General features: G+C 39.5%; 1 protein-coding gene across 1 annotated transcript in view; it reads right to left on the bottom strand.

The window, feature by feature from the left end:
* LOC121527303 (cadherin-20-like) overlaps window positions 1-14,050 on the bottom strand; it is a 43,604-nt gene extending 29,554 nt beyond the window's left edge. The window contains exons 1-3 of the mRNA XM_041814211.1: window positions 13,841-14,050; window positions 7,775-8,069; window positions 3,506-3,625 (exon numbers count right to left, since the gene is read on the bottom strand). Of these exons, the coding sequence (XP_041670145.1) occupies window positions 3,506-3,625; window positions 7,775-8,069; window positions 13,841-14,050 (625 nt within the window). The remainder of the gene's footprint in view (window positions 1-3,505; window positions 3,626-7,774; window positions 8,070-13,840) is intronic.
* Window positions 14,051-14,844: the final 794 nt, after the last annotated feature.

Raw genomic sequence — 14,844 nt, forward strand, 5'->3', positions numbered from 1 at the left:
TGCACTGCAGAGTAAGAAGAAAAGTGAGTATATCAGTGTGTTAAAGTTTTACATTGTGTTTCCTCCAATAAAACCCCCTCAGCGCCGTGCTTAGAGTCGAGTCAGGGCGGCTGATTGATAGCTGTAGAGCCACTTGTGCTGCCGTGATGGATGAATGTACATCAGCAGCTGTCTGAGTGGCTGCTGATGGCCAGGCAGCCTGAGAGGTTTGGCACCAGATTTCTGTGCTGACAAACAAGGAAATGTAGCAGCTGTGGTAAACAATGGACAGACACTCTCTGCTTTTAGGGAAACTAATGGACTTTAGGAGGAGGCACTGCTGCAGCCAGATATTTAAAGTCAAGATCTTTATATACAAGTTTTGCATATTTCACTTAATGCAAATAGTCAGTTTTACTTTTCAGATATGGCCCTATGTGGCCAAATGTTTGGGAGATCACACCCATTACCATCTCATTGTGAAACTTTGTGCATTAATCTGTCCTCAGCTCTTCTTTTATCAGGCTCTGCTCCAAATTTTAAAACCAGACGGCAGGTCTTAAATTCAGAAACAGGAGCATTTGTGGGGGGATTGATGGGGGCTGGCTATTCTTTTTCTTTGTGAAACACCAGGCAAACAATAGATAAGTAAAGACCAATTTCAGGCTGTTGGTGAGATCTAATCCAAACCAGGACAGACAGACGCAGAAATAAGTGGCTTTCCAAATCAAGAATTTAAAAATAAAGCTCTGAGAAATCCCTGTGTGTGCTAGTTTTGACCATTTTCCCCCCATATAACATTTACCATCTTTGTTCATTTTTGGAGATTATTTCAAGCTGAAACACATTTGATCATTTTATAATATAAATAACCAAGATCAGATCTTAAGCAACATCTTTAAAGATGTTTTCAACATTTTGTACACTAAACATAAGAACATTACTACCACTCTCATCTCTACATAAAGTATTAATCCACAGACAGGTGGGAAGCTTAGTTTAGTTTAGAATAAAGATGGAAAATCAGAGAAACAGCTAGCTTCTTCTGTCCCATTGTAAAAAAACAAGATTTGTTTTTTGTCTGGTGATGAACTAACTTGGATGTGTCACGGGAATAAGTCAGCCTTAGAAGTTTTGTTTTTAACTTCCATATTTTCAGTCTTTCTGCAAAACTACACTAAAAGTATTAACTCTGTAAGGATAAAACAAACATGATAAAACTATGAAATAATGGAGACTTAGAACAAATGGGAGACATGCTCACCTACTTTGGACAAACGAAGCTAGCTTGTTGCCTCTGTTTCAAGATGTCGTGCAATGCTATGTTAAGCTTATCATGTCCAGTCTATCAAAATGTGATGTACAGATTTGATTCATGAGATTTTTAATAGTTAGGTTTTTTAATTTATTTTTTGTTTTGCTTTGAACAAAACAAACGGGGGGGGGCACGTTCAGCCCCTGTTGCCTATACTGCAGCCAGCCACAAGGAGACGACTGAGATATTTTAGCCACATATTTCTAGAGCTGTCATGTTGTGCATCACTGGGTTTAAGTTAAATATGTCTAATCCTGATTGGTGAAGGACACATGCAGTAAACAGATCTTTTGTTTTTGACATCCAGGCAGGGAAATTGGTAGGTTGACCCTGTAACCAGCAGTTCTGATGATGAGTGTGTGTTTATTATGCATCTTTACTAATAATGGCTGACAGGTGGATTTTTGTGAGCATCAAGCAGATCCAGAAAAATGTTTTAATCTTAGTTAATTTGGGGGTTCATTTAAATAGATTTTTGTACGTGAAAAGACACTGTAAATACCACAACACATTTTCCTCACATTTTCTGAAAATAATAATGTTCTGGGGGCTGGATGGGAAGCTGTGGGGGGCCTGATGTGGCTCCCAGGCCTCCAGTTGATGATCAGTGCATTAGCACATTAGCTTCTGCAGCTAAAGCTAGGTTCACAACTACTTAATTGTGTTTATGTTGCTAAATTGTCTGCAGTCCTCCAAACTCTGTTCACACTACTCCGTTAACAAATGATATTATTAAAGTAGTATTCACAAGCATATTTTGGATGCTTATGTCTATTTTCAAACAGTTTTCTAGAAATCTGATATCATTTCTTTTGGAGAGTTCCCATTCATACAGTGGAAGACTCCATGGTAGGTATGAAAGCTTGACATGTAAATCAACAGCAACTAAGGGGGGCGGGGCTGAGCAAAGGGTCTATTGAGTCCTTCCTGCAGGCTACTATGGATGTTTTCCTACTTCGGTATCTACTGTGCAGCTCTGAGGATAAAATTGTCCTCTGCAGATATGACCCTTTTTCACAGAGGACGTTTCATAAATGGGGGCTCGTCCGGAATTGTGAGGATGACAGTGAAGCTGATCAAACTACCTGACAGTGTCTGCTGAGTGCTACAATGACTCTTCTGCATCACAGGGAATCAGTGGCTGCAGGTATGAGCTCCACTTCCACCACCTGATCTCTTACTCATCCCTTTAAAATGAGTTGCCTTTGCAACTCTACTGACTGACAAGTATCCAGTACCTGAGTTCAGCTGTGCTCCCATCTTCCATGTACAAAGCCAAAGTCCACATGAAGCATGCCTGAGACCTTTTTTATGCAGACTTGAGTCCAGTGTTTGGGTATAGTATGCCTGCATGCACAATGACTAAATGGAACCAGACTCTAGGCTTAAGGTTACTCGGATCTAGACACAGGCCTCTAATGTGAGAGTATCAAAATCTTTGATGCTAAACTAGGCCAATCATCTCTCCTTTGCTGTGCTATAGAAAGTGTTTAGACATAAATGGTATCAGAAAAGCATTATGTACAAATTCCCAATAAATGTAACATTTTTTAGCTGACTGGTAAAAATGCAATTGTTCAAAGTTTATTAACTCTCTTAAACATGCTAAATCATTATCAAATTTACTTTAGTGACACACAATGATAGGTGGCTATGATTGAGGAAAATAAACCTGAGCTTTCTAAAACCATACACTTCATTAAGAAGGGCTGACTCTCCCTTTCTGTCCTCACTCTCATCAAAGAAGTCACACTTTGGGCTTAGCACTTCTTCTTTGTTGGTAAAAGAGTTTGAGATTCAGCAAGTTGTAATAAAAGAGGGCCGTGTTTCAGGAAAAAGTGTTTGGTAGTCTCATAGCAACAACCGGAACCATGCTGAGCTTCCCACATTTAGAGCTGGCTGAAATACACAGGGGCTTAAAGCGTGTACTGCTAAAATCAGACTCGGCAGCAATTATAGTGTGATACAGTGTGAGAAAACAAGGTGGGGATTTAACAGTAGCTGTCAGATGAGTGTGAGCAAATCCCAAATGTCAGAGTTTTATCAGGTTATTGTGCATCATTACATATTCATATTGAGCTCATGAAATACTTAAACTTTCCTGGAGAGGTTTGAATGACATCAAACTCTTCATGTAACTGATAAAGTCATGCTTTCTGCAGTCAGACTGGGTGTTTTACAGGGTGTTTTTGCAGCATGTGTGCTGGGTACCAGTCTTGGCGTCTACTGAGAAGTAAGGCTGGCCCTCCAGGATGCTGTAGACTACACGAGCACTGTTGCCATACGTGGGGTCATCGGCATCTGTGGCTGTCAGCTGGATCACAGATGTGCCTGGTAAAAGAGCGGAAACAAAATGAGATAAGTGGTTAGAAGAGGGAAGAAGCAAATAACTGTTGGTGTGATGCTCTTTTGATGAAATGCTGTGTTAGTTTTAGTCCAGATGTAACGGGCTGACAACCTTGCAAAAAGTTCAACTTTATTCAAATCATTCCACAGAATATTTCCCAAAAGTCCTGGAGGTCATCAATATTTTTTTGGCTTTGTAACTGTCCCATAGATGCCATTTTTGCCCAGTCTCTTTGTTATTGTTGAATCATAAACATTGACCTTAACTGAGTCAAGTAAGGCCTGCAGGTCTTTAGCTGTTGCTCTGGGTTCTTTTGGGACCTCCTGGATGAGTTGTCCATGTGCTCTTAGAGTCATTTTGGTAGGCTGGCCACTCCTGGGAAGGTTTACCACTGTTTCAGGTTTTATCCATTTATGGATAATGGCTCTCACTGTGGTTTCCTGGAGTCCCAAAGCCTTAAAAACCCTTTCCAGGCTGATAGATGTCAGTGACTTTGTTTCTCATCTGTTCTTGAATTTCTTTAGATCATACCATGATCTGTTGCTTTTTAAGATCTTTCAGCCTACTTCACTTCATGTCCAGCCTTAAATGCACATAAGCTAATCCTACCAAGAGGGGGCTCTCAATCAAAGCAATAACAATACATGATAAGTAAAGAATGCACAGCTGATGGCAGAGAATAATCCTTGTCCAAGTAAGCAGCACAAAACATGAATGAGATACAGCAACAGAATGGCAGCTTTCATTAGCAGTTAACACTTTATCAATAAAAGTTACAATTATGAAAATAAATATTTCCCCAGGCTTGGAAAACTGTTGAAATAATTGAGGTTATAAAAATAATCATCTAACTATCTCTGGGTTTGTTGTTTTCAGCTCTGTGTTCACACTGATGGGACTGTACTTCCTTCAGCTTGTTTATGCTATGCTCAGAGGCCCAAACATCTTTCACACATTTTTTTGGACATGAAATCCTCTCTCTGACCATTAGCCCCGCCAATACATGAAGGAAGAAAGATGACCTCGATCACCAAGGACACCATGTCTGCGTGCAAATAACTCAATTTCGCCACCAAAGTAAAACTGATGGAGAAACAGTAGACTTTCCAAACCAAAGGATGTTTTTTCTCTGGATAACCAAATCATCTTTGAGATACATATCCTCACTCGAAACTAATTGCAACACTGCAGAAACTAGTTTTCAGATGTTTATCTGCAGTTGTCTGCTGTTCTTTGTCTCACAGGCCCTTGCTGGTCTAACAGGGGGAGAGGGGAGTGTGGAGCCAGGAGAGGAGGGGGCTGAGTGTTTGTTTTGCTCTTAAAAGTTGCTCTGAAAGTCAAATATTTGCCTTTAAAGTAAATTCAGATTTGATTTGATTAGCCTCTGTGCGAGTAAAGGGAAATATCCACTTTCTTTATCCACGTATCATTTTGCTGCACTTTGGTTTTACAATACTAAGAATGATTTTAACCATGGCTCTAAAAGACAGATTTTTCTTTTCAGAATTAATCAGTGAATTTTAATAGTTAATGATTATAAATTGAATTTTGATGGCATGATTAGAATTCAATCGTATATTCTGGAACACATATTTTTAAGTCTGTATTGACAATATGAAGCAATTCCTCCTAGTGCCATGATTTGTGAATCAAATGAAGTCAAATGGATGTAGTTCATGATGTTGACTTCTGTATAATTTAGGAGTGCCGCTACAAGAGTTTGATCTGAAACAACAACTTAGAGCTAGGAGACAGCATCAAAGTTCTCATTCTGTCAAATACTCTGTTATATAATAAGAAATATGCAGGAGTGCATGTACAAAAAATGACAGAATCCCAATAACCACTGGCTAATGTGACAGTATATACACTTTTCAAAGGTTCAAGGCCAGCTGCTTTCTCTATCTAAAGTACAATTTGCACTGAATTAATATTTCAGGTGGACCTCAGGTAATTCATGAATTACCCCCTGACATTTGTTGCAGTGCTCCGCATGGGATGAGTGAACACAGAGGTGATGCATGTTGGCAACAATGAAAACACACTCTAATTTTTTAAAATTATATGTAAAAATACAAAGCTGTGCACATTGCATTTTGCAGGTAGCGTTTCCTTTATGAAGCCTATCCTATACATACTATTAACTGGAGTTGCATTAGATAAATTAAGCCAAAGTATAGTTTTTTTTATCATTTTTTACATTTCTATAATCTGTAGTGAGCTGTCCATCATGAATAAACTAGTGATCAATCTCCCTTGGCTATCCTACTACACATCAAGGTTGACTCTTTCACCTGTGCATATCTGCAGGTGAAAGAGTAAGAAGGAAAAAGGAGTCCTTTAACATTACTCATGTTAATGTATGAGAGAGTGAAAAATCTCATGTTATATATGAATTGCTCTTGTCATCTGTTAAACATTTCCTGTAGTTATACATGTAGTGGGTCATGTGTGAAATGTATGGCTAAATAATACGGATATAAAATCAGGCACAGGTAAAGAGAAGCTGTAGGAGGCAGAGCAGGAGCGCTGAGCATGTGAAGAGAGCAGCAGTGTGAAAATGTATGATTAAATAGTAGAGTTTAAGTGAATAAGTAAAGCAAAATAAAATCCTTTGTCCACATAAGAGGAAATTGACTGAAAGAAAAGAAATATAATGGTCCAGATGAAAACTTGGTAGATGACTTTCAACCCTCAGTATTCTTTTTTGATCAGAAACAGCCACACGGACCATAAAAAGCACACAAGTACCACCCTTAATTACAGAGATGCTGATTTGCATGGGATTAGTATTACCTGTGATGCCATCTGTGTGTGCTGAAATATGGTTGGTAATTTGCACTGGAGTTTTTACTTCGCAAATAACACACATGGTGGATTTGCAAGGGGACCAAACATGCAGAATTAAAACTGCACAATTGTTACAAACTACCACAGGTCCCTTGGTAATACTAATCCTGTGTAAATAGGGCTTAAGTATCCAAGTTACACTAGTCTATTCACCAATTCAAACCGTTCTTTGCACTGCTTTTACTTTGTAAGTTGTACTGTCTTAAGCTAAGAGTATTTAGCTTCCTGTTTGGGTAAAAAAAAAAAAAAAAAAAATCATAACTTTTGAAAGAAATAAAGTGTTCCTCCTGGATTGAACAGGCCCTGATTTTCTGCTTTAGAGGATACCTGCTTAAATGACAAAATAGCATGTGATGCAATTACATGCGATGTAATGTGTTCATTTCAGACCTTAGTCTTACTGTGATTAACACATTATTCCCACTGCCCTATTTTGACCCTTGGTAGTTGGGCCAAAAGCCCTTAGAAAAGATAAATGCTTGTTCTATCCAACAGTGCTTATCAGGTGTAAAGGACATTTGCAAAAATGTCTCAATGCCAAACAACGATTTAGGGAAACCTGACCCCTGAAAACAAGCATGTTTTGAAGGTGATGTCCAGGAATTTGTAGTGACAATTAATAATGCATCCTTCAATAGATTTACACATTAGAGCAAAGTTAATAACCATTCTTCCCAACATCTTATTTTTTGGAATTCTAAATTAAGAAAGAATGATTGCAATTTCCTGGCAAATATAACATGAAATTCACTTGCTTTTCACAGAAACAGCCAGTAGAAACATCCCCCTGAGGTCTACTCTTTACTTTTATACAGTGAGTAAATTTCACAGCTTGTACTTTTCTCTCTTACATCAGGGGGCCAGTTGCATCAGTGCCTTATCTCTAACCGGAGTCCTACTTTACACAAGTTTCTGTCCTTTTATATAGAGTTAAGAACCAGTTTCCACCTCTAGAATGGCTGCTGAGGAGATAGAGAAGGGAAAGACAGAGGCGGGTCTGGTCTGCAAATATTGGCACATTAATCAAAATATTGGTTTAACTTTTCCATCCACAGCAGGAGGACTAAACCATGCTCATTTACTTCAAAGTAACCACAGTGCAGGTTTATGAATACTGAATGAAACAGATGTAGCCCAGCCTTTGAGGACAACATGACTTCACTCGACTATTATGCACTTTGCTGTTGTTCAGGCAGCAGCTGCTCCCTTAAAAACAAACACCTCAAACATGCCTAGGCACTTGCTTCATTCCTGTCTCCATTCATCCGTCTCCCCTTACTCACCTATTTTGGACATTTCAGGCACAGAAGCCTGGTAGGGTCCATCCAGAAACCTCGGCTCATTGTCGTTGATGTCCTGGATCTTTACGATGAACTCAGACTCCGGCTCTAGAGGCCTGTCTGTGAGGCGGTTTCGGGCCTGGGCGCGGAGGACGTATTGGGACTTCACCTCCCGGTCGAGCCTCTGGATGGCGTGGATGTCTCCGGTGCTGTCATCGATGGTAAAGGTGGAGCCTGCGCCTTCGCCAGTCAGGATGTATTTAATGGATCCATCACCTTTGTCCATGTCTGAGTGGAGCTGGAAGAAGATGTCAAAGGTATCAAAGACTATAGAAACTTGATCTTCAGGCATATTTTCAGCTGAATACGTTGGCAAAACGACCAGTATGGCTAGGCCCACCGAAGACACTACAGGACCCTCCCCAGATGTGATTTAACATTATCAGCCCATGCATGCTTAATCAGAAGCAGTAGCTCCTGCCTCTGGCTAACATTCACCGTCATGGCCTTACATCGATCAGCTTTTAGATTTTGTTTAAAGGTTATTGTTGGGGTCAAATGCCCTAACCAGCTCTTTTGTTTTCTTCTCCTTTCTCTTCTACAATCAACTTTTGTGCAAGAACTGAAGTGGTTATGCACAGTCTTACAGTTAGGTTCAATTGGCCTCAGCACATTCAACAGATTTGCAAAGTTTGCAACATTTCTTTTGCTAAATTGTCAAGAGAAGGGGTGAGGGACATCTGATAATGTACAACAGAAGTTCCAGGAAATCTGTGTTAATAACCAAGAAAACAACTAAGACAACTGCAATACAGAGCAGGGTACTGACCTTTTTCTGAGGCTATTTATTCAGGTCATATTCCACCAGTTTAAGAACAATGCAAGAGCAGAGATCCTCTAAAATCAGAATAGATAAAAAGACACAACTTTTCTAGGAAATAATGGAAAGATCAAAATCTGAGGGATCTAAATTCCAAATTTGAGTTGCTTTTTGTTTCCGGAAATTGTAAAATGAGTATTTTTATAACCAATAGATGAGTTGAGTCTAGACCTACAGGGCTGGTGTATGGTTTTAACTTTAATTTTGTAGCTGTAAGTAGACGTCTAATCACAGCTCACAGCCCGATTGTTGCCACAGGCCCTGCGGTGCAATCAGAAGCCTTTTGTGGCCTCTAAGTGCAAATTCCAGCCTGTTGATGTGCAATCACTGCTTACGTCGTGCTCGAAGGGCCTCCGTGTACGATGAGTACTTACTCCCATCACACTGGTGGAGTGAAATTAAAGGCCCCTATTGACGTTTGTCTTGCATATAATCAACAACACAGAGAAAACATCACAGAACCAACAAAATCTCCCCAAGTGACGGAAAAACACTTTCTTCAAGATACTGCTGTTGGTTGTCTGTTGCCATGAAGTGAAATTAAAGGCCAGACTGAGGTTGTCCAACTCTGCAAACTTGCACAGCAGTCATTGTTGTTATTCAGGTGATAGTTCAGAGGCAATCTTCAAAATGCCATGATCATCCCTTGAGGAGGAGATGACACAGCTTTCCTATCTGTTCTGACAACGTGCCCACCTGTTCTCTCTTCTGCAAAGCTCAGTGCATCTCAGCTCGACGCAAACTTTTTAATCAACACTCTATTGTTGGTTATATATATCTCAGACCGATGCCTTTCCTTACGCCTTATCCACCCTTTCTTGCTCTTATCCCTCCTCTCCAACCATGCCTATGGAAAAAAAGGAACTTTGACACTCAGGCTATCAATTACCTGCTCGATTTCAAGAAAACCCTCCAACATTTCCTCGGCTTTGCATACTAAGAATAAAAAGCTGAAAGGGGACAACGCTCATGAGGGAGGCTACAGTACATGTTTCTCCTGCTTTGTCGTCTCCTACGAAGCCTTTCTGCCTTGAGTGCCCCCCTGGGAAGTCGCCCAGCCTGTCAGAATCACTTACTTCATTCAGCCTGGAAAAATTAGAATGGGCAGCTTGAAAAGAATCAGTGAAGTAATGCTAAATGGGAAAGTAGAAAAGGTAAGTCTTCAGTGAATATGCGACAAACTAAAGAACACCACATAAGCACATACACTGCTTTTTCAGGGCTCTGTTATCTGGTCTGAGCATCCTTGAAACTGGCATTTTTCCTGCTACTCCCATGCGAGCTAAGGGGAAATATTCCTTAGCACTAATTAAGAGGATTTATCTTATTCTCAAAGGGAGATTTAAGAGGATAATGGTTAAGTACTGCAGTGTTTTAGAAGCTGACCCAGGCCACTGTGAGTTCTCCAAAACGCCTGGAAACTGGAACTGGAGCAGGAATTTTTGAATTATGTCCAAAAATATGGCTCCAGGAAATCTTGTGTGTTAGTTTGACAATAATCTGGATGAATCCCATACAGTTAAATGCCATATAATTTAAATGAATAAAAGTGCAAATTAGCTAACAATTTTCCTGCAGTGCAACCAAATGTTTTGAAAAGGTTACTGTTGATTAACAATGCATAAACTGCATTAATGCACAGCCTGTAATTCTGATAAATGTCACCATTATGCTTAATGAAACTGACTTATTTCTAAAAAAAAAAATCATCCAATTTTAAGGAAAAACATACAGGGTAGTATTGAAGTGCAACTGAAATGCGCCACTGATAATGCAAATGTTATTTTTTAAGTCATTCTTAATGTAAAAATCCAGTAAGAGGGAAGACTACTTAACTGTAACTCACATTTCCTTATATCAGCTCTAGAGCTAGATCCCAGAATAAATTAATAACATTATTACAGAGCCATCATTCAACAGCAGCATCATTAATTCTATGATGACCTACGGCTCATGTAAATGATGACAAACTGCCGTTACATCAAGTGTGAAGGTTAAAGCTGAACACAGACAGAGATGATCTAATCTGATCCTCCTGACAGCGAAGTATTTCCTTTAGCTGTCTAGCTAACATTAGAAAAAAATAGCTGCTCTACTAATGTCAGCCCTTAGCTGCTCTTGCAAGCAGTAAAAACTGAGATTTTCCCCAACATACTGCATAAGGTTATTGAATAAATGACAGGAAATGTCACGAGCAGGCGACTATTGTTAATGGTGTCTACAAACAATTTTAGCTAATGTTGAAGCTGAAGTGTAGCTTATGATGTGGATAAATTATTTTCTGTGATAATGATGACAACTGCTGGTACATTGTGTATGAAGTTTAAGACAAAAAAATAATCTAGACTGATCATTTTGACAGTCTTCCCTTTAGCCACTTTGCTAACATTAGTGGAAAAGCTGCTTAGCTTATAACCTTGATGTGCATGTCCGTTATTTAGCCAAAGAAACAGATTAATTTTATATAACTAGAAAAGCACTCGGAGAGCGCAGACCTCCGCCATTAGTCCTGTCTCTCAATAATGAGGTATCCTTTAGAAACATTTCTGGATCCAGACAGTGATCCGGAAAAGTCGCAAAATCTTATCAGTTCTGCCTTATGCCATTTCTGACATTTCCTGAAAGTTTTATCAAAATCTGTCTACAACTTTTTGAGTTATGTTGCTAACAAACAAACCCACCCCATCACATAGCCTCCTTGGTGGAGGTAATTATTGAATCAGGCAGTGACAAAAAATATCAAGCCTTTATTATAAGTTAGTAATGTCTTACTTAAACAAATCCTAGACAATCTGAATGATAATTTGCTACATTTTTCACCGATACTTGTTTATTTAACTATTCACTAATGGTTAAGGTGACAAACTGCTGGTTAGCCTCGAAGAAGAAGAAAGATCAAAACTGATTCTGCCAACAGGTCTTCAACAGAAATCAGCTAATCTACTAATGTCAGAAAACTAAGACCATTGTTTCAGTGACTGCTAGCACTAAATGATACTTGTCAAAATTATAATAATTTTAAAATAGTTAACCAAAACTATAGCTCTCTTTGGGAGTTTAAAGTGTTATCTTGCTCAAAAACTGTCGTAAAATCCTGTGCAGGTAGCTAATGCTAAATTGTTTTTCTGTGCAATACAGTCTCAGGTTAGCTAACATTATCCACGAATGTGTTTGTTTTAGGACTCATTCCTGCACAACTCTATTGTCTAACATTGACAATGTACTGTAGCTCACAGGTCAAAACATTACCTTGGTGGCTGAAGGCTGAGGACAGGTCAGAAATGATCAGAACTGATCCTGTTGATAGCTCAGGGCCTTTAGTTTCTTAGCTAACGTGAGAGAAATAGCCGCTCTGCTAATGTCACCAAGCTAACATCAAAATCCCACTGACTATTAGCACAAACTTGTGTGTCCAAATATCTCAACGATATATTGACATTTTACCTAATAATAAATTCAAATCATACTTTTTTAAGTGTTATCTTGCTTGAACTTATTAATATAAAACATAGCAAGAGCCATGAGCAGGCAACTAATGCTACGTTGTTCTTTAGTACAGGACTTGACATGTTAACTGATGTGTATTGTTTAGCTGACTTACCTCATGGTAGTGATAGAAAACAGCTGCCTTTTAAAAAGGATGAAACTGAAGACATGGAACTGATCCTGGTCACAGCTGTGAGCCTTTCCTTAAGCTTCTTAGCTAACGTGAGAGTCTTAGCTGCTCTGCTAATGCTAACACCAGAATCTGACTGTTAGCACAAATAAAGTTAATTTAAATATTTGAAGCAAAGAGCTACCGACGTTCTGAATGAATCATCTAGCCTTGTGTGGGTTTAAAGTGTTAACATGCTTATTGTTACAAACAGCAAAAGTCAGAAACAGGCAGCTAATGCTATATTGCTCTTCTGTACAGTACAGGACATGCTACATTAAGCTATTTAACATTATAACAGAGTTGTCTTGTTTTATTTACTTTCTACTCATGACAAATACAGGAAACTGCTGAATAGCCTTGTATACAGGTTAAAGCTGAAGACAGATCAGCATTAAAATGAACTGATGCTTTAGCTTCATTGCTAATTAGAGAATTAGCTGCCATGCTAACATCACCAAGCTCTAAATTATGATCATTTAATGTTTTATTGTCTTTTGCTATCTTGCTCCAAAATCCCCAAAGAATGAAATGTTAAATCAATCTCTGTCTAAAATCATTTATCCCTGCTGCAATGACATTATTAAATGCCCCTTAGGTTTTAAATGTCTTTATGGACTTTTCTGCTTAGACTGATCCATGGTTCATCCTTTTTTTGCTTTATTAAATTTCTCATTGGTCTGCTTGATATAAGAATTCTTTGCAGACCATCATTTTTTCTCTTGAGTATGATTTATTAACATTTGTAAGTCCATATGTTCAGCGGCTCTAAACCAGTTGCCTCTTGAGGGATTACTGTAAAATTTAATGGACATTTACAATATTTACTGCCCAACAGGGAACAGAACATGCCATTTTTTCTGTCCTTTTCAGATGGTTTGAAAGCTTCACCATCCCACCCTGTTACTGAGGTAATAGCAATTTTCATTAGTTTGCAAGATTGCCATGTCTCTCTGCTGATGATGACTGTCCTTACAACTATTGATCAAGTGTTCAGTTCACTTTAGCGACTGACCGATCAAAGTGCTCCTCTGTGAGCGTCTCCCTCGTCTGCTCTTTTCAGAGCATGCCCGTTGTGTTGGAGATGTACATCCACTTCTTTGGACCGAGTGAGTGAAGCCTTGGTTCAAGTGAATTAACTCAATCACTGCTGTCTGGCGGTGGTTCAAAGTGGACAGAAGAGAGGCTGTCTTGTGGACGCAGAGCATCCAGGGATTAAATTGGGATGGGTCGTTGAAGTTTGCCTCTGCCTACCTATGATCTTCTCTTTTGCATTCATGTGCCGTCGGAGCAGAAGATAACCTCCAGGCTGCTGAGCGCTGGATCGTTTCTTTGCTCTGTTTGAAAAGTTAGGCTTGAAACCTCTTTGCATAACGCACTCTGAGGTACCTAACGCAGAGCAGAAAGGTCACACATAGAGGCTGCTCTCTTACAAGGTTCGAAACATATACCGTTAGCATTTCTTCAGGTCATACCTTCATGTGTGCATATACATGTGAATGCAAATAAAGCACGGCTTGTAGGCGACACTGACCTTTCCAATGTAAAGTGGTTCCAGTCCAGTGTACTCCTCCAGGACAAAGAACTGGTTCCACACCCAGCCTCTCTTCACCCTCTTGAGGAGCGCTGTGTTTTCCTCCTCTGCAGGTTTACCCAGAAGGCAGTGAGGCAGAAGGGTCAAAATGCAAAGGGCCACTGGGAGCAAGGTGCTGGAAACCGTTGGAAAAGGCAAGCTGTCTCCCATCGTTAAGCACAGAGAGGAATTTGAAAGGTCTTTCTTCAGGAGTACACTTCAATGCTGGTTCTCTTCTGTTCTGGTGTCCTGAAAAGAGAGAAAAGAGAGTCTCAGATTTATGTCCTTTCAGATGCCGCCATCCTTTTGTCATAAACTGAGCAGCAGTCTATGTGCACAGTTGGAGACCTGCAGATCCCACATATTCCACATCTTTTTTTTTTCTGCCTCCATATTAGCCCTCCACTACTGAGTTTTTGTCGAGTTATAATGAGCTGTGTCTGCGTTCTGAATGCACGGGTTACTCATACACTGCTGGTGAGGTCACGTGGAGAAGGAGAGGAGGTAATACAAGCAGAGAAGAAGACAGGGACAATAGGTACAAAGAAAAACATGTCATGCTGCCATTTATCATTATCCTAACCCTAGAGGGTGAAGTCATACAGAAGAAAAGGCTGACAGTGTCAAGGCTATGTAACTATAATGTCTTTGATAAAAAAATGAGCAGGAAAGATGTGGTTCACAGATAGGTCTTGTTATGATGTCAGGGACAATGCTGATAAAGAAATAGCTCAACACTTGGTTGGTGAATTGTATGAGGTATTTGACTACAGTTAGTATATCAATCACATGCATCAATGCCAGTAGAGTGGCCCCATTAAGGCTGGGGATATACTTGTTGTTTCACCTAAAGACCATGTATGCATCAGCTTCATCACAAGTAATCTTGTAAAAATGCTAGCCTGTATTTACAGATGTCACTAGAGGATACCCTGAAAGGAAACACCAGAGAGTTGAAGCTGCAT

Source organism: Cheilinus undulatus, linkage group 19 (assembly GCF_018320785.1).
Source record: "Cheilinus undulatus linkage group 19, ASM1832078v1, whole genome shotgun sequence".
NCBI classification, from domain to species: domain Eukaryota; kingdom Metazoa; phylum Chordata; class Actinopteri; order Labriformes; family Labridae; genus Cheilinus; species Cheilinus undulatus.